Source organism: Neltuma alba, unplaced genomic scaffold (genome assembly GCF_004799145.2).
Source record: "Neltuma alba isolate B1F8T4 unplaced genomic scaffold, ASM479914v2 tig00007535_pilon, whole genome shotgun sequence".
Taxonomy (NCBI): domain Eukaryota; kingdom Viridiplantae; phylum Streptophyta; class Magnoliopsida; order Fabales; family Fabaceae; genus Neltuma; species Neltuma alba.
The window spans coordinates 9078-35538 of record NW_021634805.1 but is presented as its reverse complement, the minus strand read 5'-3'; the positions used below and the strand labels follow the sequence as shown (position 1 = coordinate 35538).

Sequence of the window (26461 nt, the reverse complement as noted above, 5' to 3'; positions counted from 1 at the left end):
CATTCTTCCATCCAAACATACCTCAGCAAGCCTCATGCAAACGAGGGCATAGGCGTGCAACACTGGCATACATATAAAAGTTGCATTGGACCATAAAAAAGATCAAGTATCTAAAATAATCTCAGCCGTCTACGAACAAAATTTAAAAAAAAAAAAAAAAAACTAGTACAGTACCTATGTTCCAATCTCCTCAGATATATTTAAGGGTCAAGAAGAAATGATCTCCTCGCCATATAATGTGTCAGGCACACTCCAAAATTTTAAAGATAATAGTACAGTCTAAAGAACCTCACATAGCAATACAGCCCAAATATAAAACTCACCAAGCTACAAATTTGCTTGGAGAGCAATAAATATATTGTCTTTTTTTTTTTTTTTTCTGGTTTTTGAGTTTGATGGGATTGGTTTGCAGTTGTGCCCCCCCTATCAGGATGCCCCTTGAAATGCAGCAGCACCGTTCATACTGATTTCCTGGTTTTGTCTCATGGCAAACCCCTGGCTTCCATAGTGTCCTCCATTGGAATCTGTCCTCCACTGTGGGATCCATGAAACCCGAGGAGTTAAATCAGAATCCAGATGATGAAAAAAGCATTTCATAACCCTTTCTGTTAAAGATTTTGCTACGGAGAATGGAGGAATTATAACAGCCTCGCTAACATACTACTCCTTGAAACAAGCAACCAATTTGATATTCGTATTGAGGCACTGAAAATTCTATAAAATATAAAAGCATACATATAGAAGAAGCAAAGTAGGAGAATGGTGGATTGCCATGACCTGGTATCAAAATAAAATAAAATAAAATAACTATCTGGGGAAAAACTAAGTTCAGCATCTCACATGCTTATTTCCAGGACTACGGCCCCAAGAAAGACGTACGGTCTGCTTCCCAATCACAGTCCCGTTCAATGCTTGAAGCGCTTCCTCAGCATTCTTTCTATTAAAGAGATACCAGAAGGCATGATGATTAATTCCCCATAGAGAAGTCAAGGACAATAATACTAATGCAGTGGGCTGTGGGTAAAATGGTATATGGTATGCAGTGATCACCAATGGTATTAGATATAAATATATAGGTACCTGTCAGAAAATTGAACAAAACCACAACCTTTACCCACAGGTATTTTGACCGAGACAACCTCACCAAATTGCAAAAATGGTTGTCTAAGATCGTCATCTCTAACATCAGAATCAAGACCCCCAACAAAAATCTGTAAGATGGATTGGTTACTATAGTATACCGAGAGCAAGATGGTCAACAACTACACTGAAAAGCAGACTCACAGTTGTGTTATTTGAGTCCCCTTCAGGCTGGGAACCTTGTGTAGTAGCTCCATTAGATGAATGTCCATTAGCTAATACTACAGCTGATGAAAGAATAGAAAATCAGATATTGCAATTCCGGTTAGATGAATGGTGTATGATATACTGCATTACAGTGACTTCTTTATGAGCTCAACCATAAACAACATGCTCAATCATAAGTTTTGAAGACGCACTTATTTATTGAAATTATCGGACTTTCTTGACTATCAAAATACACCAAAAATATAACAAAATCCAAATTATAATTTCAAGGGTGTGAGGAAATAGGAGAGTTAAGTATGGTTTAAACTTTGGTCTGCATCTCAGAAGGCATGGCTAGTTGGTAACACATTTAATTCCAGAAATTAAATGAAGGCATCCAAGAGCACAGAAAAGAGGGACTAAAAAGGCACTTATAACAAATGTAAGCCCAAGTAAGCAGAGACCAACGGAGTCTTGAGTCATCAAATATATCATACAAAACAAAGTAACAACGATTCAAAGGATCAAAGCTATAATAAATGTCAGCACATAACAGTTTGGTTACAGATTATTCATCAGTTAACAGTATCAGCGTAGCTTGAGAAATAATAAAAACATTTACCAACAGAATAAAAAGAGAAGTGACTAAAGAACAAGATATGGAATGAATTCAAGTTGGTGAGACTAGCAAGAGCTCTTGTCCCTTGAACAAGTGATTGCGGTAGGAGTTTGATTTCTAACTTTTCAGCATGGAACAAACCTAGTTTGAATGGGTCTCATATTTGCTCTCAACACCTCAAGAGAATTAGTATTTGTTATCGACAGAAGATATTCCTATTGTCTCACCAAAAGAGAAAGAAAGAACAAAATGCATAAATCTATAAATATACATATATATGGGTAAAAAGACTAGTTTTATGCAACTAGCAAGCAAACCCCTCCTCTGAATATAAGCATGTGTAAGAGAACTTGTATGGAGAATAGTAAAAGGAAATTACAACAACATAATAACCCTCATGTTATCATTATTATTTGTAATATTCATCATTTTGATTAGATCAATTCAAAAACCAGCTTGCAACTTTGCGACATTTTTTAAAACGAGGTAATGCCAAATTGATTACAGTGCAGAACCAACAAATGCTGCTACAAGTGACCACAGAAATAACAATCTGACAACAACAAGATGCAGTATTCAATAATATTGCCTATTAAACGTATTTTTCAAGCCATACAAGTAATGTAAGAAGTGCTTACTAACAAACCTTGGGAAGAATATTGTTGTTGATACCCATGGGACTTCTTTGGCGTTGCAACACCTATACGCATAGGCCGATTAGAACAATAGCATCCATTCATTTCAGTCATGGCCCTGGACCTCTCAGCTTCATCACCGAACCTTACAAAACCGTAACCTTTTGAACGGCCAGTATTTGAATCAATGACCACTTTGGCTCCCTTTACAGATGTATATCTGCCAGCGAAGGTTTCATGCAGCATAGCATCAGTAACATCTACAGCCAGGTCCCCAACAAATATAGACAGATCAGACGTAGCTTCAGATCTCCTATCACCCGCGCTGAAAGTAGCCCAATTTAGACGAAAGGGCTGATCGGTATTTGGCATCATAGTACCACTGGAGCTGTTCAAAACTTTCTCAGCGGTTGCACGCGAATAGAACTCAACAAATCCATACCCCTCTGACTGGCCAGTTTGCTTATTTCGTATAACCTTGGCTGATACAACCTGCATATGTGGGGACACAAGGTCAAAAAGCTTTACACAGTGAGTCGGTGAAAAAAAATTATTTATACGCATAACATCAGTTATAAGTCCCAGCAGCAAATACTTTGGCCAAAAAAGTCCTAACAGCAAATACAAAAGAAGTTAAAAGTAGAATCTGAAATATAGGATATATATATATATATATATATATATATATAACTGCATATTTTTTTAATAATAAGAGTTGCCTCTATGGCATGCACAAGAGTCTATGCGAGGCTAACTTAGCACTTGTGGGAAAAAATCAATATTAGCAAATTTCATTACCAAACATTCAGCAATATCTATTTCTCTATGCATGTACTTCTCCCATATCATCCCTGATTAATAGAAATACCCCAAAGGACATTGGAATCAAGCCTCAGCAGGGTGCGCATAATTGTAGTTCAAGATTGTCCAGTCTAAAGCTCATGGATTCACAAGCTGAGCTGCACTGTCAAGCAGCAAAGATACGGTCAACATTTATTACATTGACAAAACTAAAACTTTGAATTTTGATTTGACCAGCGGTAGAGAACACTCAAGATCAGCAATATTTCGCAATGCAAGAGCTTTAAGCAAAGCGTCTACCAAGCAGCTACATGGAAAGCTCACTATCAGATGGATTCACGAATGCCTAGATGGCGTTGGCTGATTCCTTCAATGTGCCATTCACAAGTGGATCAAAAATCCATGTGATCAGAAGATAATTAAAAGAAAAGGGCTTTTAATAGTGTCCAGAATACAATTGAGAGATCTTAATAAATTCTTCGGTTCAGGAAACTGCAAGAAAGCACCTTTGTAATCCATTGTATGCATAGTTTCAGGTCCACACTCCCGGCCACAGACTAAGTTGACCGGTGCTAATTTTGAGCAGAATTCAAGTCTTTACAAACACTTACCTTTTACGAGCACACAAAGACATAAACTTCACAGTTAAAACATATATTACGGCATCACTTCAGTCACTTAATTGCTTATCTTGCTTGCAGTTATACTCTTTTAACAACTCAGCAAATGGTAAAAATCATGTTATCGCGCATCGAAATGAAACTAAACAACAAAGAAACAAAAATCAATTTTGAACCTAAAATATATAGATGGACAGGAGCAGACCTCGCCTGTATAAGCAAAACAGTTATGGAGGTAGTTCTCATCCATCCAGTGATGAAGGTCACCGAGCCATATGGTCCTGATCTCATCGGACGACCCTTGCTTCTGCTGCTGCTGCTGCTGATATGGCTGCGGCTTGAGCTGCTGCTGGTGAGGAGGCATATAATGGTGGACGTAAGGCATGTAATGTTGTGGATACATCATCATCTGCTGCTGCATCATGGCCATGGCGGCAGCAGGGTACTGCATAGACATCCACTGCTGCTGATAGTGATGCGGCTGCTGCGTCGTCCACTGCTGCTGGTGCTGGTGCTGATTCAGATCCGCCGTGTTGGTGGGCTGAGCCATGGCTTTTATGGAGCTTCTCTGTACCTTAGTTTCCTCTCCGACTCCGGAAGGTGTCGAGCTGAAATTGAGAGTTGTGAGAGAGGGGGAGAGAGAGAGAAGGAGAGGACCTGGTCCAAGCAGGGTCGGACGCCGAGACCAGGTAAGGTACAGAGAACGAGAGAGGGGTGGAAAGAGGAAGAAGTTGAAGATTGGGGTGGCTATATATAGACAGAGGGATTGAGGGGTTGGATCTGGCCATCTGGGGTTAGACCTAAACCTCGGTTACGACGTGGGCTGGCAGTCCGTGACATTTGTTACGTGCCTGTTTGGCAACACTTATTTGGAGCTTATAAGTAGCTTATAAGCTCTATAAGCTCGATTGACAAAAGTAGGGTATGTTTGGATCAGTTTTTTTGCAATCGGGCTTTTGTCTGAAAAGCTACAATAAGCTATAAGCTAAAATTAACAGCTTATGGCTTATGGCTTTTGAAATATGGAGAGAGAAAAAGTTAAGAAATTTATTACTTCTTTTGGTTCTTATTATAAGCCTCAAATAATTAATTTGTAGATAATAAAAAATTAATTAAAATTAGTTGAAAGTAATGAATAAGTTAGAAATATATTTTTATTTTTAAATATGCTCCTAAAAATATACTTTTATTTTTTCATGTTTCACTTTATATTTAAAATATTTTTTATGACTTCTTCATATTAAATTATTTTAATTTCATTGTATTATATGAAATTATTTTTTTAATCATGTTTCATTATTTATTAAAACTCATGCCCATTTTGGTAATTTTTCAGTCAAAATTACTTTTACTCAACTATAATCCAAACAAGCTTTTTTCAATCTCATTTTTGTAAACTAGCTTGTCTGAACTCCAATCCAAACACAATTCAGCTTATCCAATTTAACTTTTACCAACTTCACTTTTCCATAAGCTACTTTTTTCTATAAGCTGCTTTTCCAATCGCTAATCCAAACGGACCCTATGACAAACGAGTTCGATAAAATCTTTGTTTAATTTTTATTTAGAATTAGTATTTTTATTTTATGAAAAGACTAAAATGCCCTTCTGACCCAATAGTACATAGAGACCTTAGTTTTCTTTTTTTGAAAAAACCCATCCCAGCCGTCATTCTACCACCGACAGAATCACCATTGCAAATTTACTTTCTGAGAAGGAAGAAAAAACGAACCAACCAACCCTATTCGAATCCTACTAAAAGAGATATCCTCATTTAATAACTAGCAAAGCGTTGATAATTAAAAATATGTTCACCTATGTTGGTTTTAACATATAAAAATTAAGCTCAAAATGATTTTTAAAATTATTGGTAGAAGAGATATTAGCCATCCCATCAACTACACTAACATGGAAGACTTCGCGGTGCTAGTTTTCAAGTATATTTGTTACGAGGCTGCCCTTCATTTTCCACATCATTCATCACTTAATAATTGAGGCGGCTTAATAAATGGTACGTTGGTGTTTGACGTTATGAAGAAGTAGATTCTTAAAAATTCACTAATAATGGAGATTAAGGTCACTGCAGAGTTAAAAAGTGATTATTACTTTTGAGTAATTGCGTAGAAACAGCGCCCTCCATATTAGTTGTTTTGTTAGTTAAATAGAGGTGCACTTGCATGGGGCGCACGAAGGGGGGTGAGGTCAAAAAGTGGAGTTTAGTTGTATTTGGATGTGGAAGCCACCATGTACAGTCTTGGCAGTCAACTTTGTACTTCTCCATTTTGAGGTGCCTCCTTCCTTCTTCTTTCCCGAAGTAGAAAAATTTGACCTCTTTCCATAATAGAAGTGTGAGCCAGGTTTGTCAAGAAAAAAAAGTAACAGGATTTATACATATGAATAAATTGTTGTCTTGTGACGTAGTTTCTGGTCGCCCAATGAGAATGGTGAAGGGCTGCTTAGGACTGACAACATAGAAAGCGTAGGAATGAAGGATGGCTCAAAATCTAGTAATAAGTCTATCAAGGACGGATCCAACAAGGTTGTGTAATTTCCAAGGTCAGGTTACTGTTGTCACTACCGTACCGTTCCAGTAATGCACAAGTTGTTTTAGTATTTAAATAAATAGTAATACCTCCGGTACTTAAAATAAAAATTAATTTGACTTTTGATTTAATCTTAAATATAAAATCTTAATTTATCTTATCTTTTATATTTATTTTTTTAAGATAATTATTGTAATAGTTATACATGTTAAATGTTTTATTTGTAGTTAATACACATTATTAATAAGGATATTTTAAGAAAACAAAATCTATTTATTACAAATAACTAACTTGACTAATTTTCTCAATCTATTCATATTATTCAACTAGTTCTTATATAAATGATCTAAGGTACTAGTAGATAAGAGGCCTTTGTGGTCAAAGTCAAACTTCCTAGTGAATGACAAGTGTAAGGGCATGTACAAATTGATTTAAAAGTCATAACCTTAATTCCTTGTTTGGTACGAATAAGATTTTTTTTAAGTTTATTTTACTAGATATGATTGTGGATCAGTGGTTCAAAGTGGTCCAAATTGGCGTTCAATCATCTTGCTCAAGAACTAATAGTATCACTTTCTATTTCTAATGATACGTGTCGGGGAAATTTTTAATCATTTGTTGAACAAAAACTTTCCGCCCTCAACTTCTCTTCGAAAAAGTTTACACTTAGATTCAAATTGCAAAATACACATAAACTAATCCCACCATCAATCAAATGTCAGCTTGTGAAGCACACCATTGAATGAGTCATAACTTCAGTATGTTCATTCATTTGATGAAATTGGTCTAACTAAAGGAATCAAAGAATCTCTCCATATCCATTCATCATGGGAGAAATTGAATGGGCAGAAATTATGCAGACAGCAGTAATTCCCACTTCCTTTGAAGTGAAATACAATGAACGAATGAAATATAAATTGAATGAACAAACAAATGAAAAAACAACATAAAACTGAACCAAAATTTCACCAGGGTGGCTTACCCTGTGGGCTGCTACTGCATCCAACTTAGCAGCCAACTTGAGACTAAAGAATAGGGGAAGGCTAACCCAAAAGAATGAGCACAAGAACAAATAAGCCACTTGGGGTGTTCTTGTGCTGAGGATTGTGGGCATTTTAAAAGAGAAGCTACGGTTCAAACCTCTGCTCATGCACCACAAGAGAACAAAAGTTGTATGTACATTCCCAGCAGGCTACTAACGGTAATCTGCATGAAGGAAGCTCTCATATGCTGTCCCATTGAGCGTCTTGCTGACTTCATTACAATTCCCAATCTGATTGGATAAGACCCCTTTATGTATCTTCACTTGACGGCTCTTCAAATCTTTATATGGAACCTTGAGAAAATCTTGAACATCTGCTAATTTCTGAAACCAATACAATTTCCTGGCTAAGACTTGGGAGGTTTCCAAGGAGAGCAGAAGTTTTGTGAATGATCATTAAATCTAAGAGGCAAGAAAGGATAATTCTATGAAGAGCTCAAAGCATCGAACCTTCTCACCCTTACACTAACTTTGAGATTCTCATCTGAAAAATTAATGGGAAAAAATCCAAATGATCTCAGGAGAAAAAAGTTAAAAATACAACCTCTTATCAAGTAGACTTGTTCATAGGCTAGGTCGGGACAAGTTTGGGTAGTCTCAGTTGCATTTTATGAACATGTGCCCAAGCCCAATTCTACGCCCAAGACTATCTTAATTCTAGCTCATTCCGGCAATTCATACTAAAACTAGGACAAATTTAGCTAAACACATTAAGCGGTTTTTGACAACATCCTCATAGTATATGACAATATGTCTGGTGCTCTTGAAAATTCCAAGGCTTGGTGGCGGTTTCATTCACTTTCCTCAGTTCGGATTCAACGATGTTGCGTTGATTGTGGGTTTGTATTTTGCAAGCGTCTCTGCCTGAAAATAACGTCAGAAATCATTAACTTCTAAACAATAAATATCTACAGCAGCTACCTAGGATGATAGCACATCAATTGACTCAATAATCTTGCATCTAGGCGAGACAAATATAATAACATGCACAAACAACTTCAGAGAGAGAAAAGAGAGAGAGACCTCACGGGCTGAATGAACATGAGACTTGTGAGTCCCATTTAATAGCTTAGCATCTTTGTCAAATTGATTTGCAAGTATAGAAATCATTCTACGGAGGAGATTCCTTCGGAAAAGAAATATAACTGAAACACCATGTCTTCTGAGTACTCAGCTATTTGTTCATGATTTTGCATCAATCCCTGCGTTAAGTGACAATATATTCCCATTTCAGCTCTATCGCATTCTTGAGGCAAAAAAATCAACTAAATTCTTTAAAACAAACATGCATTATGCAGAACCAGTAACATAAGATGTTTTATTTGCTCTCTCTATGCAACCTGTTTAATTACCATCCAGAGGGGTTATTGGTCAAAATATACGGTATACTTCATTAGGCTTAATCCAATCAACATATTGAATGCCATTTAATCCATAGTTCATTATTTGCTCTGGGAAGCATGCAATGGCGCACCAGTTCAGGCAGACCATTGTTACAAGAGCATTCTTAGCAGACAGCATAGGATGAATACCCCATCAGTCTAGGTGACCAGATGGATAAATTAAAATGTGCAAAGGCATCATTGAGAGCTTAAAAAAGGTTATGTTAAACCTTTCAATGAGGCAGACGTACATGTCATGTCAGCTTTTACTGAATTTAGAAGAAAGAGGACTTGGGAAACCAAGGGAGAGTTACAAATCAGGTCAGAATACTAGTCACCATTAAGTAGCGGTTGAACTGAGCTGAAAACCACATGTCTTTCAAATCATTAAATCATTATACTGACTCCAAACGTTTTTTCTAACATTCAGATGCCCAAATGGGAGACAATATCATCGACATCTCGCGTTAGCTACAAGTTCAATACACTTTATTCGTAGATGCTAGACTTTCTAACCGTCCACAAACAGAGGAAAATTTTTGCAATATCCAATGTCTTCCTATACTAGAAAAGAATTCATCCCCTCTTTGATCTATATATGAGTAGAAAATTTTACAAAGATGACAGTTAAACTAGACAAACATTTATTTCAAAAGAAAAAGATGTTGCTAAATAAAAGAGACATTACCTGATTCAGCATCCACTTTAAGCCAACTGCAGCTGTGCATTCATTTTTTGACGCGCTACTTAACCAGTCTAGATTATAAACTTTATCCAGAGTCTCCACGATGGTTGAAATATTACTCCTCCTCACTTTGACGGAGAAAATTTCCCCATTTGAGCTTATGTTAGTATGATTATTTAAAAAAGTCTCAAACCATCCACTTCCAGATCTCTGCATTGACAACAGGGCAAAATACCTCACAGGATTGCAAGCACATTCGGCCCTAAAATGAGGCAAAAAAGAAAGCAATATCACTAAGATTTAAACAGATTCTAAAGCCAACACTCAATTTAAGCAGTATTTTACCTGCTGTAAGTTTTGGGTTTTGGGTAATGCACGTAAGGCATTTCCCAAGGTTCAATCTTGGGTTCAGGGCATGTCTCGTTGACGACCTTTATATCCAAAAATCCGATCTTAGTGGGCATGCTTACCTGCTTTAGACAAATAGAACATATATAGACTCCGCAGATCATTGCAAAGACCAATACGGTCATCTTCCCCACCAAAGTAGAATTCTTTGAAGCCTTTGCAAGGAAGACATCCTGTCATCATTCGGTTCATAACACCAATGATTAAGATTCTGGATAATCCTATGAAGATCTCTACCACATCATTAGACGCATTTGGAGATTCTCGATAAAAAGTGAGGAGGGTGAGAAACTCAAAATATATATACAAGTGAAAATGCTCTGCATAACAAACAGGTTCGGGGAACTAATCAATCAGAGAAGGTAAATGGCCGGGAATCAAATACGAGAAAGACTATGTTCTTATTCCTAACGTGAAAGTACTACGTCCAAGGTTTAGTCTTTTACATGCTATTTCTTCAGTTCAGTCCGTCTACCACTGAAATACTGGTAAACTACGTCCTATCCCATTTCCATCCAGAATTTGATGCCAGTTAACCGTCACCCGGCTTAGAAGCCATATTTGAGGTGTGACTTAGCAGTTCCAAATAAACAAATAATACCCAACTCAACGTATTGTTGGATGGGCGTCAGCAGGTAGAATCAAATGCCATTGAAAGTATTTCGATGTCCAAGAAACGAATTTGAAAGAAATTATTTGGAAGGAATCTAATGAAAAAGAAAAGAAAATCATGGCCAACAGCAAATAAGATTTCCGTCATCGGATATCAAGTAGCTTGCTTGCCGATAACATGGCAGCGGAGCTTCCAATGGCAAACATTCGTTCAGGTATTCCAACAAGCGGATCGGACAATCTCAAATGCCACCTCATGAAAAAAGAAAAAAGGAGATAGTAATCACAAGAGAAAAAATTAGAGGTTCCATGTAAAGGGATAATAAGAAACAAGGTGAAACTAAACCAACCTTGGCGGAGGAAGAAAGATCATCGGCCATTGTGGACGAGCTCAAAAGTTAAGCGGAGGAAAAGGCATTGGATAACTGGGAAAACTCATAACGCTGCTTTGGGTTTCTTTGAATCGTCTTGGAGCTTTTCAGCTCTTCTTGCGTCCAGATTGACGAAAATGGCTAATGGGGATGAGCTTTTTCTCGTGAAAAACACGACTGGCTGCCTCCCGTTTGCAGGCTCCTTTCGTTTTGCTGATTGCCCAATGCGTATAAAAATGCTGTCTTGACCGATATTTTATTTTTAAATTTTAAAACACTAATAAATTTAAACAAAAACACTCTTGAAAAATAAAAGGATAAAAAAATTGACTTTTTTTTATATTTTAAGATTTATTTGATTATTTGATATTTAACATTTGACTATTTCAATTTTCAAAACAAGCTCGCCTACGTTATTTAAGAGAGAGTGACAAATAAAAAACCTCTAAAACAGACTTATCATAAAGTCGGATTATGAGGTGACGGTGACCTCACTCTTTTGAAGAATTTAAGAATTTTTATTATGTTAATTTTTTTACGAAATTAACATGTTGCGTGTAATTTTTTTTTTTCTGTGGCCAGATCATGATTGCCTGTAGCTAGAATTATTGGAAAAGAGGTGACAAATTTTACTATTATTTTATATAATTAAAGTTATTATTAATTTTTAAGTAAAGTAATTGTTGATTTTAGTCACAACTTTTGTCTAAAACTTTAAAGGTTAATAATCCGCAAGTTCTTATAGTTTCACGAATTTTGAATCAGGTCCCATAGTTTTTTTTCTTTTTATTAGGTCCTTTACTTTTAACGTTTTTTTAATTAGGTCCTTGTATTTATTTATTTTTTAATTAAGTCCTTATAATTTCATTAAATTTTTATCAGGTCCATGTAGTTTTAATTTTTATTTATTAATTCAATATAAGCTTAATTAATAGATTAATACTGAAATATAAAATATTAATAATTAAATTAAATTAATAATTATGTAATAAAAAAGTAATAGAATTAATTAATTTAGGAATTTTTTAGAACAATTAATTTTTTTGCTGAAAAAATTAAAATCATTATAATAATTCAATATCTTTAGAATATTATGTTTATAAACTAATATTAAATAATATATACTATTTTATGTTTATACAATAGTACTATTAGAATTTTATAAAATAAAGAATAAAAATTCAGGGACTTGATTAAAATAAGGTGAACTTATAAGGACTTGATAAAAAGAAAAATAAATACAATGACCTAATTAAAAACAGGTAAAAGTATAAGAACCTGATAAAAAGAAAAAAAACTATAAGGACCTAATTTAAAATTAGTTGAAACTATAAGGAGCTGTGGATTAATTATCCCAACTTTAAAATACTACCTAGCAATCAATGTTTAAAACTTTGCTTTAATTTAACATAAGAAAAGTTTTTTTATTTTAAAGTCGAGGTCAGTGATTTCCTAATCACTTTATTGTTGATGATTCTAAATATCAATATATTATGATCAAGAAAAAGTATCATATATGAATTCACTTTTTTTTTTTGGTTGTTTACATATGAATTCTGTTCATTAAGAAAAATGTGTCACTTTTCTTATAATTACTAATTTACCTAACTTTTTTAATCTAATCAAATTAGTTAAATGGGTCTTATATTAAGGACCGAGGAGTATTTTTTAAAAAGAAAAGAAAAGAGCACCCTGTAATTGCTTCCCTTCACTTATACCACATCGTCCCTTATTATAAGATCTTTTTAACCAAATCACACGACTTAAAAAAAATAGTTAAATTAGTTAAAAGCAATTAATATGTAGCAAATATAATTTTTTCTAAATATACCCTTATATATAAATGAATAGATATAAGAAAGTAATAGTGAGATAAATGAAGAAAAAGAATGTATTAAATGCATTAAACGCATTAAACTAGGAGTAAAATAGGTAATAGTATATTAAATGTTCAGACAAATTCAAAAAATATCTTATAACAAAATAAAAGGAAAATCCCAAAAAAAGTCATTGGAATATAAGAAATTCCAGATTGGGTCCTGGAATTTCGTAAATGACAAAAAGAGTCAGTGGCCCAATTTGTCATTTGTGAATTCAAGAAGAATTGACAACTTTGCCCTCATTTGTATTCATTCGGAATCACTATAAGGGTTTAGGTGTTACCTAGATTCGTGTAGCGAATAACTTTACTTTTTCATAGTCATGTGTCTTGTTATTAACTACAACTAATTTTGTAATCACTAGAATAATGTAAGCATTACCTAGATTCATGTAGAGAATAACTACTCACTTTTTCATAGTCAGGTACCTTATTATTAACTATAACTAATCTTATAATCACTAGAACAGTGTAAGCGTTACCTAGATTTGTTTAGAGAATAACTACTCATTTTGTTTAGTCAGAAGCAAAATTGTCAATTATCTTAATTTCACAAATGACAGATTGGGTCAGTGATCCTTTCTGTCATTTACAAAATTTCAGGACCTAATCTAAATTTTTTATATTTTAAGGGCTTTTTCTGAAATTTTTTCAAAAATAAACTTATTTAAAAAATTAAATCTTATAATAAAAGACAGATGAAGAATAAGTTCAGGCCCCCAGGAGATGATTGGAAGACAGCAAGCCCAGAAGAGGCCAACACGCACAGGGAAAGTACAAGTCCAAATCAATACGCCGGCTTGAGGTTTTTTCTTTATACTTTTCTCCTTTAAAACACCTAAAATAATATTAGTTCCGATACTTAATATAAAAATTAATTAACTGATTTAAGTATATTAAAAAAATTAATTATATTAGTTATTTGTAATAAATAAATATTATTTTTTAAAAAATATATTATTACAATGGTTATATTAAAAAAATAAATAAATATGAGAAATAAAATGAATTAAGATTTTATATTTAGGATAAAATAAAAATCAAACGAGTTCTTATATTAAAATAGAAGGTAGTATAAAACATTAAAAAAAAGAAGAACTAAATTAAAGCAACGCACATCTTCACAGGTAATTTCTACGTCGAATCCAACGATCAAAGATGATTGCCTGCAACGAAAATTAGGAGGAGGTCGAAATGATTTAGGTAAAATTCCCCAGTAAGCTCTCTCTGTCCTCTTTGTTTTTTTTATCGATTAAGCACATGATTCGTCATACTGTGAGGGTTATTCTCTTTCAATAAACCTGGTCCCAGGCCTGTTGGTAACGTGGCCTTATTTTCTTATCATCCTGTCAATTCAAAAATAGTAAATAATTTAGTTTATGTGTAGACAATTGAAGATCTTTTTCAATCACAAATTCTACAGTATAACTCTACGAGCTGAAATAGACGTTTAAAACCAACTCGAGTGCAGGGAAATTAAAATACCAAAATTTCCATCGCGAGTGATGTTCTAAGAGCTTCCACTATCAGTCGAGGACTATTTGTCAATTCTCTCATCTGCAAAATGTAAAATTATCATCAGCCATTGAATAATATTACATTACATAATACTCATCCGGTTCTAATTATAAGACCCAATTAACTTATTTGAGGAGATTAAAGAAGTAAGTTAAGTTGGTTATTTATAATAAATAAGTGTTGTCATTCCCAAAATATCCTTGCTAATTAAGTATATTGGCTAAAACTATCATTATTTGAAGGATTATCTTGGAAAAAAAATGCATAAATATAAGAGACAAAATGGATTGGGGTCTTATAATTAGGACCAAATAAAAAGTCAAATGGAGTCTTATAATAAGAACCGGAAGAGTATAATATTCATGTGACAAAAAAGAAAAAAAGAAAAACCTGCATTATACTCCTCCGGTCCTAAATAAAAAACTCTTTTCCTAGTGTAAATTACACTACGAAAAAGGTCCTATATGTAGGACCAAAAGAGTATTAATTACAGGCTTCAACCTTATTTCAGAAACAGATCAGGTATATCCAATAACATATAAACCTTACACATGCTTATATAATAACATAAATGATCACATATATATCAGGGTAAAATCACGAGACAACACTCCATCCTCGTACACACCTACACATAGCTACAGAGAACAACGTAAATCACCTCAGGAAGGGCAGCTATAAACTGAATGGGAACCCATCCTTGATGATCCATATGTTGTCGAAAGTATGAGTCTTTAATCAAATTATCGAAACTGCAAAAGACAGATTACATAATTTACAAACGGCAAAAAAACAAGAAGAAGAAAACTCAAAACGCACATGCTGAGATTGAATATGGTACCTGAAATAGTACTCAATTTGTCTTACAATCTTAGCACATAAATCATCAGGATTTGGAGCTATATGATCATTTACTGGATAATACGGCATTATTGATGGGTTGAAGTGAATGGGATCGTGATCAGGATAATATAAAACACGATAATTGAATCCTGTAAGTGAACAGAACAGATTAGGATTAGTACATAAACATAATATAATACAGAACTACCATATGTTTTGATTATGCTAGAAAATTCAAATTGCATATCAAAGAACTTGTAAGTACGTACGTACCTCTATAAGGTGGCGTGTGCAGGTCTTTGCGATTGAAACTTGTGTTGTGGATGTTCCAATCTTGATGAGATCCCCCAGAATAATTACAATGAATAGCTCCAACTTCACTTTGACTTGAACTGCCATTATTAGGATTTTTGAATGAGTCATCCTGGTGGCTGCCGTTAAAAGATTCGTCTGAATCCTTATGAATCGTTGGTTTCTGGTCGGTAGGGACATCAGTGCTTGTTCCTGCATTATCAGTAACTTGTCCCTCTGAACACGCACGTAGGCTTTCCAAACCCTGTAATATTGGTAATTAATTAAAACATGAGCATAGCATATTAAAAAAAATTAATAAACCCATAAACAAATATTTTTACCCAGTGAACCTAAGCCAATAGCTAGTACGATCACATAGTAAAGAAAGATATATTGGCAAGAAGAAACCATTGAACTACGTCTGTTTCAGCTTTCTCGTTAGGAAAGAAAGATCAGTTAAGCAAATATTAGACTGTACAAATTCGCAATAGTCTTTTTTCCCCCTCTTACCTTCGAGCTTGTAATAGTTGAAAAGTAAATAATAAAAAATACCTTCAAGTTATTACTTGTCGTGACGTTTTCAAGTATCAAAATTGCAGAGAAAATATAATCATTGAAACTCCATCACTTTTAAAACTGAAAGAAGCTATATAAATCCAAAGAAGAAGAAGAAACCAAACCAGAAAATGGAGTAAATATGACCCATCGTCGGTCAAATCCTCGGCCACAGGGCTAGAATCATCCGCCGGCAAAGAAGGCGAGGCGGGGGATGAACGTTCAACAACAGTCGCCGGCGATCGCAACGAAGCAGCATCGGCTAGGTAAGCGCTTAACAACGCAACATACTGATCAGTCCTTGGCGAGGAGCCGATGGGCCTCACGTCGTCCCGTGGCTCAGAGCCATTAAGATTGTTGGCTGATGATGAAGATTCAACGGGGCCGGTAAAATACATGTCGGAAAAAATCAGAGTGATCGGAAAAGCAATTTACGTTTATCTAAATAAAGAGATTGGTGCAGAGATGAGAAAATAAGAGTGTCGGAAGAACGAGAGGGTGTCACTGAAAGTGGGAGGCTCGGTTAAATGCCCTGAGGTATTTATAGATCGTCGTTTGAGACTTTGGATTAAATTTAAACAAAGAATAAACAATAAAAACTCAAATTGAATCAAAGCTTTAAAGATTTGCTGGCGTTTTTCTATCTCTTGCTGTTCAAATGTAATGAGATTTATCTCTCTACTACATCCGATAACATCCGATAAAATATCTACTTGTATTAAGATTTACAGGATAATGCAAATATTAATTAATAATTATCATAAAAAAATTAACCTCAACAAAATGTTATCTATTATTCGCGTGCCAACTAAAAGTTAGCAATTCACTAATTGTATTCGTACATTTTGATTTGAAACTAAGATCTTTATTGTGTCTTTCTAAATGTTAAATGTGCCTGGATGAGTTTTATTTCCTTAAAAAACATAAAAGCAAACGATCTTTATGTCATCTTAATATAATTTATAAATATCCTTTGTAACAATTTTATCAAATGATTTAAATAATGATCCAAAAATTATTATACAAAAATTAACCTCAGAAAAATGTTAGTATCAATTATCCTTTATCCTTATGCTCCCCACTAGTTAGTAATTAATTACATCCGAAAATTTTAATATTTGAAATTAAGATTTTTATTCTGCCTTTAAACAAAAGATAGAAATATATTTATCCCCACTTATAATAATATTTATAATTATACCATGGGCGTCAATTTTATCTGAATAATTTGAATATTGATCAATAGTCATCATAAAATAGTAGACTCAGAAAATAAATGTTATCTAATATTCATCTACCAAAAAAGTTAGTCACATTGGAAAATTTTAGATAAAATATTTCTTGAAAATTATTCTGGGAGTTAATTATTTACTTCAAGAGAATCACTGCAGCATCGAAGGGTGCCCCAGAATTTGCTGACGTGGCCACTGAACCTATAGCCTTTGACAAGTGAATACAATCCATTAACGGGACTGCAGCTAGAGCACAACCTCTATTTTTTTTCTTTTTTTATTTTTTGCATCCCTCGCCATTCTTACACTGTTTTCTTAGTGGGAAAAAGCCGACGAGAGATGGTAAGCCCAGTCTTGTTCACTGCACCAACCCAAGCCAAATATCACTGTGCGCTGATCAAGCCGAACCAACCACTCATCAATGGTGTTCTTAGCCATTCCTTCCCTCTCTCCTTCTCACAAAAGCCTCTTCCTCCTCGCCTCCCCTCTCTCAAGCTTTCCAGTTCTTCTTCTGATTCTAATTCTCCGTCTTCGGTTTCCTCTCACGACACTGACCAAGTAGCCTACGACTTCTCCCCCGTTTTCAAAGTCTACAAAGACGGCCGCGTAGAGAGACTCGCCGGCCTGGAAACCGTTCCTCCCGGCGTCGACTCCGTAACCGGTGTCGAATCCAAAGACGTCGTGATTTCTCCAGGCGAAGCCATATCCGCCAGGATTTTCCTTCCCAAAATCACGAACCAGGGTCAGAAATTACCTGTTCTCGTTTACTTCCACGGCGGCAACTTCTGCATCGAAACCGCTTTCTCCCCAGCTTACCACAACTTCCTCAACTCCGTTACTTCTCGGGCGAACGTCATAGGCATCTCTGTCAATTTCCGCAATGCGCCGGAGCACCCGGTTCCAACGGGTCATGAAGATTCATGGACTGCCGTCAAATGGGTCGCTTCCCATTTAGGCGGCAGCGGCCCCGACGAGTGGCTGAATCGTCACGCCGATTTGGGTAAGGTTGTCTTCGCCGGGGATAGTGCGGGCGCTAATATAGCACACCACATGGCGATTAGGGTCGGGTTAGAAAAACCACGGGGCCTAAAGCTGGAAGCTTTAGCCTTGGTGCAGCCCTTTTTCTGGGGCGAAGAACGAACAGAGTCGGAACGGAATCAAGCTGCATACTCGGCGAAGCTGGATCGCCTATGGAAGTTTCTGAGTCCGAGTGCGTCTGGGGGCGACGATGCGTTGGTTAACCCGGAGAAGGATCCGAACGTGGGAAGGCTAGATTGTAAGAGAGTGCTCATTTGTGCTGCAGAGGAAGATTTGTTGAGGGATAGAGCCCTGAATTACAGAGAATTGCTGGGGAAGAATGGATTTTCGGGGGATGTAGAAGTGTTTGAGACGAAAGGGGAAAACCACGCGTTCCACATATTCAAGCCAACTTGTGAGAATGCTATGGCTTTACTGAGCATTATTGCTTCCTTCATCAAACAGGAAAAGCGGTAAGCATTGGACTACTTTACTTTTTTGTGGCTTACTGTATTTCACAGTTTTTATTGTTAGATTGCCCGTTTGGGTTTTAATATTTGCACGCTTTGCGGCTACATATTTGGGTGTAGAATATCAAATTCCAATCCAAAGATATGCAGTTATATTCCCATAACAAAAATCTGTGCTATCAGCAAGCCTCCCCCCGGGGGGTCTTTGCCTGTAAGATTTTTTAACATCGACGGATAACAATTTTTTTTTATTGGAGCTAGCTTAAGTAATTTTGTACTATACAATGTAAATATATATGAGAAGAAAGTGATTTTTAAAAGTGTTCAAAGCACACCGTTAATCCAATCATCCCGTGAGCTTCATTCTAGTGACATTCCATGTTATTCTTATTGATCTTATTTCCCTCGCATGTTTTGGGAGAAAAGTCTGCTATTTATCTCTCTCGAGCTCGACCTCAAGACATACTCGATTTGTGGATCTTACTGTTCAAACGAGAAAGCATCGTTTAATTCTTAACCCCTTCATCAATTCATGCAGTTCAATCTAGAAGGAGGAAAGTGATATCATCCTATTATTGGGGAGATAGTGACTCCTCCTAGAAATTATGGGACCTCGGCCTTACCAAATTAGCTTCTAAGTTGGCGACTAGTATTAAAGGTTCATGGGCAGATGTTCTCTTTGATAAATACTACCAAAATACCGGTGCTAATTATAATAGCTTGTTTGTAAGTGATGTTTTATAATTAGGACTAGAACGGAGCGGAAGTAGTATATATTAATTTCATTAATTTCTTTAATGATACTTGGATCTTCGCTGATAAACAAAGAAAATTAAAGACATGTGCCTTAGAAGTTAGAACACCATCTTCTGGGGAAAATGATAGTACAGTTGCTGATTGGGCTCTCCAAGGTAGTAGGAATTTTTTCAAACTAGCTATTATTGTGGATCAAGATATGTTTCAGCGTCTTATTACTCTACTTCCCTCAATGCCTATAGCCGGTGATGATGTTATGATTTGGAGTGCGACACCACATGGTGATTCTACTTCGAAAATTGCTCATTACTTTCTGGAACAGAACCCTTCAAATCTCTATAGCAATGCTCACAAGCTAATATGAAAATGGGAAGGGGGTGGAGCGTATAAGAGTTTTCACGTCGCTAGCTTTCAACAAGAATCTACCTGCAAATCTGTGGAGGAATGTTTAGTGTTGGGCCTCTCCTATGTTATGTGCACTTACCGCAACGCTGACGTGGAGGATATATTACATGGATTACGGGATTGTCAATATGCAGTGTGCTCGTAATTTATGAGTTAAGTTGCTAAAACCTTCGTGTTATGGCCAGTTTCTTTTCTAGGTAGCTCTTAATCTGAAACGCAATTTGGGAAAGCATGGAGTCGCTCAATGGGATCTTGTATGGGGAGTGACCATCTGGAAGCTATGGAATCGGCGAAATAGTGCTCTCTTTCAATGACGAATTTCAAAAGCCTCTTGATCCGTTTCCTATTATTTTAAATTCTTGGTTTTTCTTTTGCTCAATCTTTAGATAACCGTGGGTTGGTTTCTCAATGACTGATGCCAAGGTTGGTACTTGGCAAACCGGCACAGGGTCTCTCCATTTCTTTTCTGTTCATTTTCCTCCATTTCCCTAATCCTGACCTTTCATGTGGTCTGTGGCTGAAAAAATGCAAATGCATATGACACTTAATACCTTCACATCACACACCGTAAAAACTGTCACCTTTCCCGCATGCTCTCTCTCTATTCGTTCCTTTTTTTCTTAAAAAAAAAAAAACACTTCTCTTGTTCACCTTTTGATTCACAATTTTTTTTTATTTTTTATTCTAACTTGTTATTTTATAGCAAGGTTTTGTCTGTGAGGTCTTATAAGAACCAGATAACTTTTTAAAGTGTGGGAGGACGTATAATTTATCACTTTCTGAAAATATTGCATTAATCCGCTCTCTCTTTTTGTGAATAAAGCGTACGCGCCATTAAAAAGTATGGCCAATTGTTATTCCTCCCTTCAAATCAATCAAATGTTATTCAAAAAACCGTACAAAATTGTTATTTTAAAAAAATTGTCATTATTGTAAACTTAAGAAACAAAACAACAATTTTATACTGCCTTCTTTTAACTAAATTTTTTTTGACTATCTTAATTGAATGGTGTGCAATTTTTAAAATTTTTTTATCGCTTTTGTGTAATATTTTTATTATTCTGATTTTTTGCCTAAATAAAATATATACTCCTTCAATCTTTAATATAAAACTCATTTAAGTAATTTGATGAGATTAAGAAAGTTAGGTAAGTTAGTTAATGGGAAAATTAATTTGCAGGTCCCTCTAGTTTATCTTGATTTTGAATCAGGTCCCTCAACTTTTTTTTCTTTTTATTGGATCCTTTAATTTTTTATTGTTATATTTATTGGTCCTTATGGTTAAATACATCTTAACACCGTTAAAAATTTAGCTTAGACGCTCAGGTTTGACCAAACTCTTCTCTTCCTCTTCCCTGTTGCTCAGCATCGTCTCCTTTCCAACATTCTCCCCGCTGGAAAATGGCTCGTCATTCCTTCCTACCTCTCCATAACACCTTCCATTTCCTCAATCGCATAGTCATTGGGACCTTTTTAGCTATTCCTGCCGGCAAATGAAAATATGGAGTCGATTGGGGCTCAAGTCCCCTGCCCCAACATCTTTATTTGTGAATCGCAAGACTAGCTTCAACATGAGTATTGAACGATTTTGAATGAGATGTAGAGCTCTAGAAGCTATGTTTGAGCCAAACACACAAGAAGTGATTCTTCCAATTTTGAGAACATGGGTTGAAAGTAACTTAGCAGACCCTTGACTCTTGAATCCAATGGTCTCTTGTGATTTTGAGGAAGAGGTGGCGGTGACTTAATTCCAAGATTTGTTGGATTTAACCCATGTGTGCATCATGTATACCCCAATCCACAAGTGATGCATCTTCTTTGTTTTTGTTTGCTACGTGTATATTATATATAGTTAATATCCAAAAGTTAAAAATGGTAGGTAAGATGAAAGGATGAATGAAGGGGAGGGAAAGAATAGGAGGATAAAAGCATCAACATCAAATAGGGAGTATAAGAGGTGCACGATGGCTTTGGAGCACACATATGCGGCAGTAAACCAGAGTGGTGGCTTGCTAGTTAGAGCATATTGGATTGCTATTGAAGTTTCAAATGACAGCCACCATCAATGATGGCTCTGTTTTTTGAATTAGAAATAGAGCCAAACAGAGTCCTTTAATTAACAAGTGTTTTATCCTCCCCACTCAGTTAGATCAATAGTAATGGCCAAGAAGGGCCGCAAATGAAGGCGGAGGATGATCAAACAAGCCTAAAAAACATGTGATTTTTTTCATGGGTTGCGAATGCACATGTAAGGTCGTTCTTCTGTCTCTTTTTCATTTCACGCCTCACAAATTGAGATGTTGGGTTTGGAAAGTTGAGCCCAGACCAACAGCCATGGAAATAAATAAAGAGGTCCTGGTGAATTTGATTAAGGGAAGGGAAGGAATGGTAAGGCATTTTCAAGTGGGGAGAATGTTGGGGAAGGAGACGGTGTTGAGCAACAAGGAAAATGAGAGAAGAGTTGGTCAAACCTGAGTGCGCATGCTAAATTTTAAACGGCGTCAATATGTATCTAACGGTAAGGACCAACAAATTTAACAATAAAAAGTTGAAGGATCTAATAAAAAAAAAAAAAGTTGAGGGACCTGATTCAAAATTAAGATAAACTAGAAGGACTTGCAAATTAATTTTCTCTTAGTTAATTATAAGAAATGTGACAGTTTTTCTTAAAACACTATAATCATCTTTCTTAATAGCCCATCTCCCTCTTCTACTTAATTATGGTTGAGAGAGTATTCATAAGAGTAATTTAAAAAAAATTGATAAATATGAGAAATGAGTCTTATATTTAAGACCAAAACCAACTCAACAATTAGGTCCTATATTAAGGACTAGAGGAGTAATTTTTTTCTCGCATTTTTCTATCTCCTTTAGAAAGAATTTTGTTTTTATAAAACTAGAGAGAATACTCCTCTGGTTCTATTTATAAGGCAAAGAGAGAAGGTATTTTTTGATTTTATTTATACGACACTGAAATTTTTTTTTATATAGATGTACAATTTTACCCTTCATTTATTGTTGTGTTGACTTTGTTTATATGAGGTATAATGTATATTAAATAGGGATAAAGTTGGAAAGTCATTAAATTTTAAATAAGAGTTAATGACATTTAAGATTTTTCTTGGCTCGTATGAAACATGCTGAAAATGTCTTATAAATAGGATCAAAGAAGTATTTTTCAAATTAAATATCAAATAATAATGCACGTATCTTTCAAGACCATCCCTCATTTGGGGGTATTTGACAACTCTCAAAAGTGTTTTTAAAAAGTATGTTTCCAAAAAACAAGACAAACTCCTCCACATATTTACTTTATAAACTGTAAAAACACTTTTGATATGGTTTCTATCCAAATACTTTTTTGGTTAGACCGTCCTCGACCAAGGCGTAAGGCAAGACTGAAAATTTTGTGAGGTTCAACCCCCGCCTAACATCCATGAGGTGGTAGTTGACGACCAACTCGCAGTGCCCAACTAAATGAAATATGGAATTGAGCCCGGGTGCGAGCAAAACACGCGTTCCGCTTTAACTTCTTCCTTTGTTCAAAGCCCAGGGGACGGAGAGAACAGACCTCGAGATGGCTGAAAGAGACAATGACATAGCCCACGACTTTCCCTTCTTTCGTGTATACAAAGACGGCAGAGTGGTTGACTTCCGACCCCTCATTGAGAAGATCCTGCCTTCCGATGATCCACTTACCGACGTCTGATCGAAAGACGCCATTGTCTCCGTCGAACCTCCCGTCTCTATCCGAATCTTCCTTCCCAAGATAACCGACCCGACCCGGAAAATCCCCATTCTCCTCTACCTCCATGGCGGCGGGTTCTGCATGCAATCCGCCTTCTCCCGCCAGTACCACAACTACGTCGCTATAGTGGCGGCTGAAGTAAACGTCATCGCGATCTCCGTGGAATATGGTTTATTCCTGGAGCGACCCATCCCCGCTTGCTACGAAGACTCATGGGCCGCTCTCCAGTGGATCGCATCGCACTCGGGGAGATCCGGACCCAAGTCGTGGCTGAACAACCACGCCGACTTCGAACGAGTGTTCGTCGCCGGCGATAGTGCGGGAGGTAACATAACCCACGCGCTGGTCACTTGGGCTGGGAAAGTAGGATTGTCGGGTGTGAGGATAACCGGAGCGGTTTTAGTGCACCCGTTTTTTGGGGGCACAGTGGACGATCGCATGTGGCTGTACATGTGTCCAGAGAATGAAGGGCTGCAGGATAGGAGGATGAAATCGGCCGTAGAGGATCTGAAGAGACTTGGTTGCCAAAGAGTGTTGGTGTTTGCAGCAGGGAAGGACCACTTGTTTGAAGCAGGGAGGAATTATGCGAGAGAGTTGAAGAACAGTGGGTGGGGTGGTGAAGTTGAGTTTGTGGAAAACAGGGGTTCAAAGCATTGCTTTCACATCATTGGGAATCAAAGAGAAGGTAAGGCTGAGGATTTGCTTCAAAAGTTTGTGTCTTTCATTAAACAAGATTGAGTTGTGCCCATCATGAATAAGCTGATTGGTATCAGTTCTCGGTGTTATTGGTAACCAATCTTGTCCTTAGCTCTAATGAATAATGATTTTGATTGCCGCATGGAATTTGGGTAATAGTAGTTTATACTCCTTTCTGTTCAAAATATAAACTAAACTTTTTTAAAAAGGTTAGTTTTTTTTATAAAATAACATTTATTTTATCCAAACATTTAATGAGGTTTTTTAATTTTCTAATTTTACCCTATTATATTCTCTTTCTTTTTTAATTTATTTATTGTATCTTTTATTTATTTTTTTTTTGTTAACAAGAGTATATTAAAAAAACAAATATATATTTTTCACATTTATTATTTTAAATGGATCATAATTAGTTTCTTGGTAAATATAAATAGAAAAAATTTAGTTTGTATTTTGGATCAGATGGAGTTAGCATTTGATACATGAGTATTAGGTTTTTGGATTACGCATGTGCGACATTAGAATTGATGCCCTCTCGCGAAAGATGTCTCCTGCACGGCATGAAAACTATACAACCTCTGCTTTTTCATCCCTTTCCATTCTGACACTCTGATTTGAATCGGAGAAAGCCGACGAGATGACCAGTCCAGCGCTCACTCAATCCAAATATCACCGTGCACTAATCAAATCAAACCACCCCTTCGCCAATGGCGTTCTTAGCCATTCCTTCCCTCTCTCTTTCTCTCACATCAGCATCTTCCCCCTCGCCTCTCCTTTCTTAAGCTTCCAACTCCTTCTTTTGCTCCTAGTTCTCCCCCTTCGCTTTCCTCTCATGACGCCGACCAAGTAGCCCATCACCCCCCCCCCCCATTTTGAAAATTTACAGAGATGGCCGTGTACAGAGACTCGCCGGCCTAAGAACTGTTCCTCCCGACGTTGACTCCGTAACAGGCGTCCAATCCAAAGACGTTGTGATTTCTGAAGACGAAGCCGTATCCGCCAGGATTTTCCTTCCCAAAATCACGAACCCAGGTCAGAAGTTACCTGTTCTTGTTTACTTCCATGGCAGTGACTTCTGCATCGAAACTGCGTTCTCCCCAAATTACCACAACTTCGTTAACTCCGTTGTTTATCAGGCGAACGTCATTGGCGTCTCTGTCAATTACCACAATGCTCCGGAGCACTCGGTTCCAACCGGCCATGAAGATTCAAGGACTGCCGTTAAATGGGTCACTTCCCATTTCGCCGGCAACGGCCCCGACGAGTGGCTCAATCGCTACGCCGATTTGGGGCGGGTATTCTTCGCCGGGGATAGTACGGGAGCTAATATAGCACACCACATGGCGATTCGGGTCAGTTTAGAGAAACCATGGGGCCTAAAGCTGGAAGATTTAGTTTTGGTGCATCCCTTTTTCTTGGGCAAAGAGAACAGAGTCGGAACGGAATCAGGCAGCGTATACGGCAAAGTTGGATCGTCTATGGAAGTTTCTGTGTTCGAGTGCGTCTGGGGGCGACGATCCGTTGATTAACCTGGAGAAGGATCCAAACGTGGGAAGGCTAAATTGTAAGAGAGTGCTCATTTGTGTTGCAGAAGAAGATTTGATGAGGGATAGAGCCTTGAATTACAGAGAATTGCTGGAGAAGAATGGATTTTCGGGAGAGGTGGAGGTGTTGGAGACGAAAGGGGAGAACCACGTGTTCCATATATTCAAGCCAGCCTGCGATAATGCTCTAGCTTTACTCAACAGTATTGCTCCCTTCATCAAACAAGGCTAAGCATCGAGCTTTTGCTTCTTTCATAGCTTTTATTGTTAGATAGCCCGATTGGGTCTTAATATTTGCAGACTTTGAGAGTCCATATTTGTGAGTGGAATATCAATTCCTGGTGTTTTTAATATAAAACCTAATTGTTGAATTGATTTTAGTTCTAAATATAAGATCTATTTATCATATTTATCAATTTTTTTTTAAATCACATCTATAGATACTTCATTAACCGTAATCAAGTAGAAGAGGAAGAAGGGTATTAAGAAAAATAATTAT

General features: G+C 36.5%; 3 protein-coding genes and 3 pseudogenes across 3 annotated transcripts; 3 read left to right on the top strand and 3 right to left on the bottom strand.

The window, feature by feature from the left end:
* Nucleotides 1-175: 175 nt before the first annotated feature.
* On the bottom strand, nucleotides 176-4695 carry LOC114752756 (polyadenylate-binding protein RBP47-like). Its single transcript, XM_028941462.1, has 6 exons — nucleotides 4168-4695; nucleotides 2553-3033; nucleotides 1285-1367; nucleotides 1081-1211; nucleotides 841-937; nucleotides 176-534 (listed from the first exon to the last, which is right to left on the bottom strand). Exons 1-6 carry the CDS (start codon nucleotides 4510-4512, stop codon nucleotides 427-429), a joined length of 1245 nt encoding a protein of 414 aa, XP_028797295.1. The 5' UTR covers nucleotides 4513-4695; the 3' UTR covers nucleotides 176-426.
* A 2609-nt stretch (nucleotides 4696-7304) lies between these two features.
* LOC114752757 (uncharacterized) lies at nucleotides 7305-11051 on the bottom strand (annotated as a pseudogene).
* A 3094-nt stretch (nucleotides 11052-14145) lies between these two features.
* On the bottom strand, nucleotides 14146-16492 carry LOC114752755 (la-related protein 1B-like). Its single transcript, XM_028941461.1, has 6 exons — nucleotides 16220-16492; nucleotides 15519-15801; nucleotides 15244-15394; nucleotides 15064-15154; nucleotides 14370-14441; nucleotides 14146-14230 (listed from the first exon to the last, which is right to left on the bottom strand). The coding sequence occupies exons 1-6, from the start codon at nucleotides 16490-16492 to the stop codon at nucleotides 14177-14179; spliced, it is 924 nt and encodes a 307-aa protein (XP_028797294.1). The 3' UTR covers nucleotides 14146-14176.
* Nucleotides 16493-17654: 1162 nt separating this feature from the next.
* Nucleotides 17655-19159, top strand: LOC114752759 (probable carboxylesterase 2). Its single transcript, XM_028941464.1, has one exon. The coding sequence runs from the start codon at nucleotides 17666-17668 to the stop codon at nucleotides 18818-18820; it is 1155 nt and encodes a 384-aa protein (XP_028797297.1). The 5' UTR covers nucleotides 17655-17665; the 3' UTR covers nucleotides 18821-19159.
* A 4213-nt stretch (nucleotides 19160-23372) lies between these two features.
* Nucleotides 23373-24536, top strand: LOC114752761 (probable carboxylesterase 5; annotated as a pseudogene).
* Nucleotides 24537-25254: 718 nt separating this feature from the next.
* LOC114752762 (probable carboxylesterase 12) lies at nucleotides 25255-26228 on the top strand (annotated as a pseudogene).
* Nucleotides 26229-26461: the final 233 nt, after the last annotated feature.

What these genes read in the sequence shown, in the direction of transcription:
- LOC114752759 (XM_028941464.1), top strand. Translation starts at nt 17,666, where the DNA reads ATGGTAAGCCCAGTCTTGTTCACTGCACCAACCCAAGCCAAATATCAC.
- LOC114752755 (XM_028941461.1), bottom strand. Translation starts at nt 16,492, where the DNA reads ATGTATTTTACCGGCCCCGTTGAATCTTCATCATCAGCCAACAATCTT. An exon ending in CATATTTACTCCATTTTCTG is followed by an intron (nt 15,802 to 16,219) that starts GTTTGGTTTCTT and finishes CCAATATTACAG; the next exon opens with GGTTTGGAAAGCCTACGTGC. An exon ending in CACTCGCGATGGAAATTTTG is followed by an intron (nt 14,231 to 14,369) that starts GTATTTTAATTT and finishes TTGAATTGACAG; the next exon opens with GATGATAAGAAAATAAGGCC.
- LOC114752756 (XM_028941462.1), bottom strand. Translation starts at nt 4,512, where the DNA reads ATGGCTCAGCCCACCAACACGGCGGATCTGAATCAGCACCAGCACCAG. An exon ending in ACAACAATATTCTTCCCAAG is followed by an intron (nt 1,368 to 2,552) that starts GTTTGTTAGTAA and finishes TTCTTTCATCAG; the next exon opens with CTGTAGTATTAGCTAATGGA. An exon ending in TTTGTTCAATTTTCTGACAG is followed by an intron (nt 938 to 1,080) that starts GTACCTATATAT and finishes TCTCTTTAATAG; the next exon opens with AAAGAATGCTGAGGAAGCGC.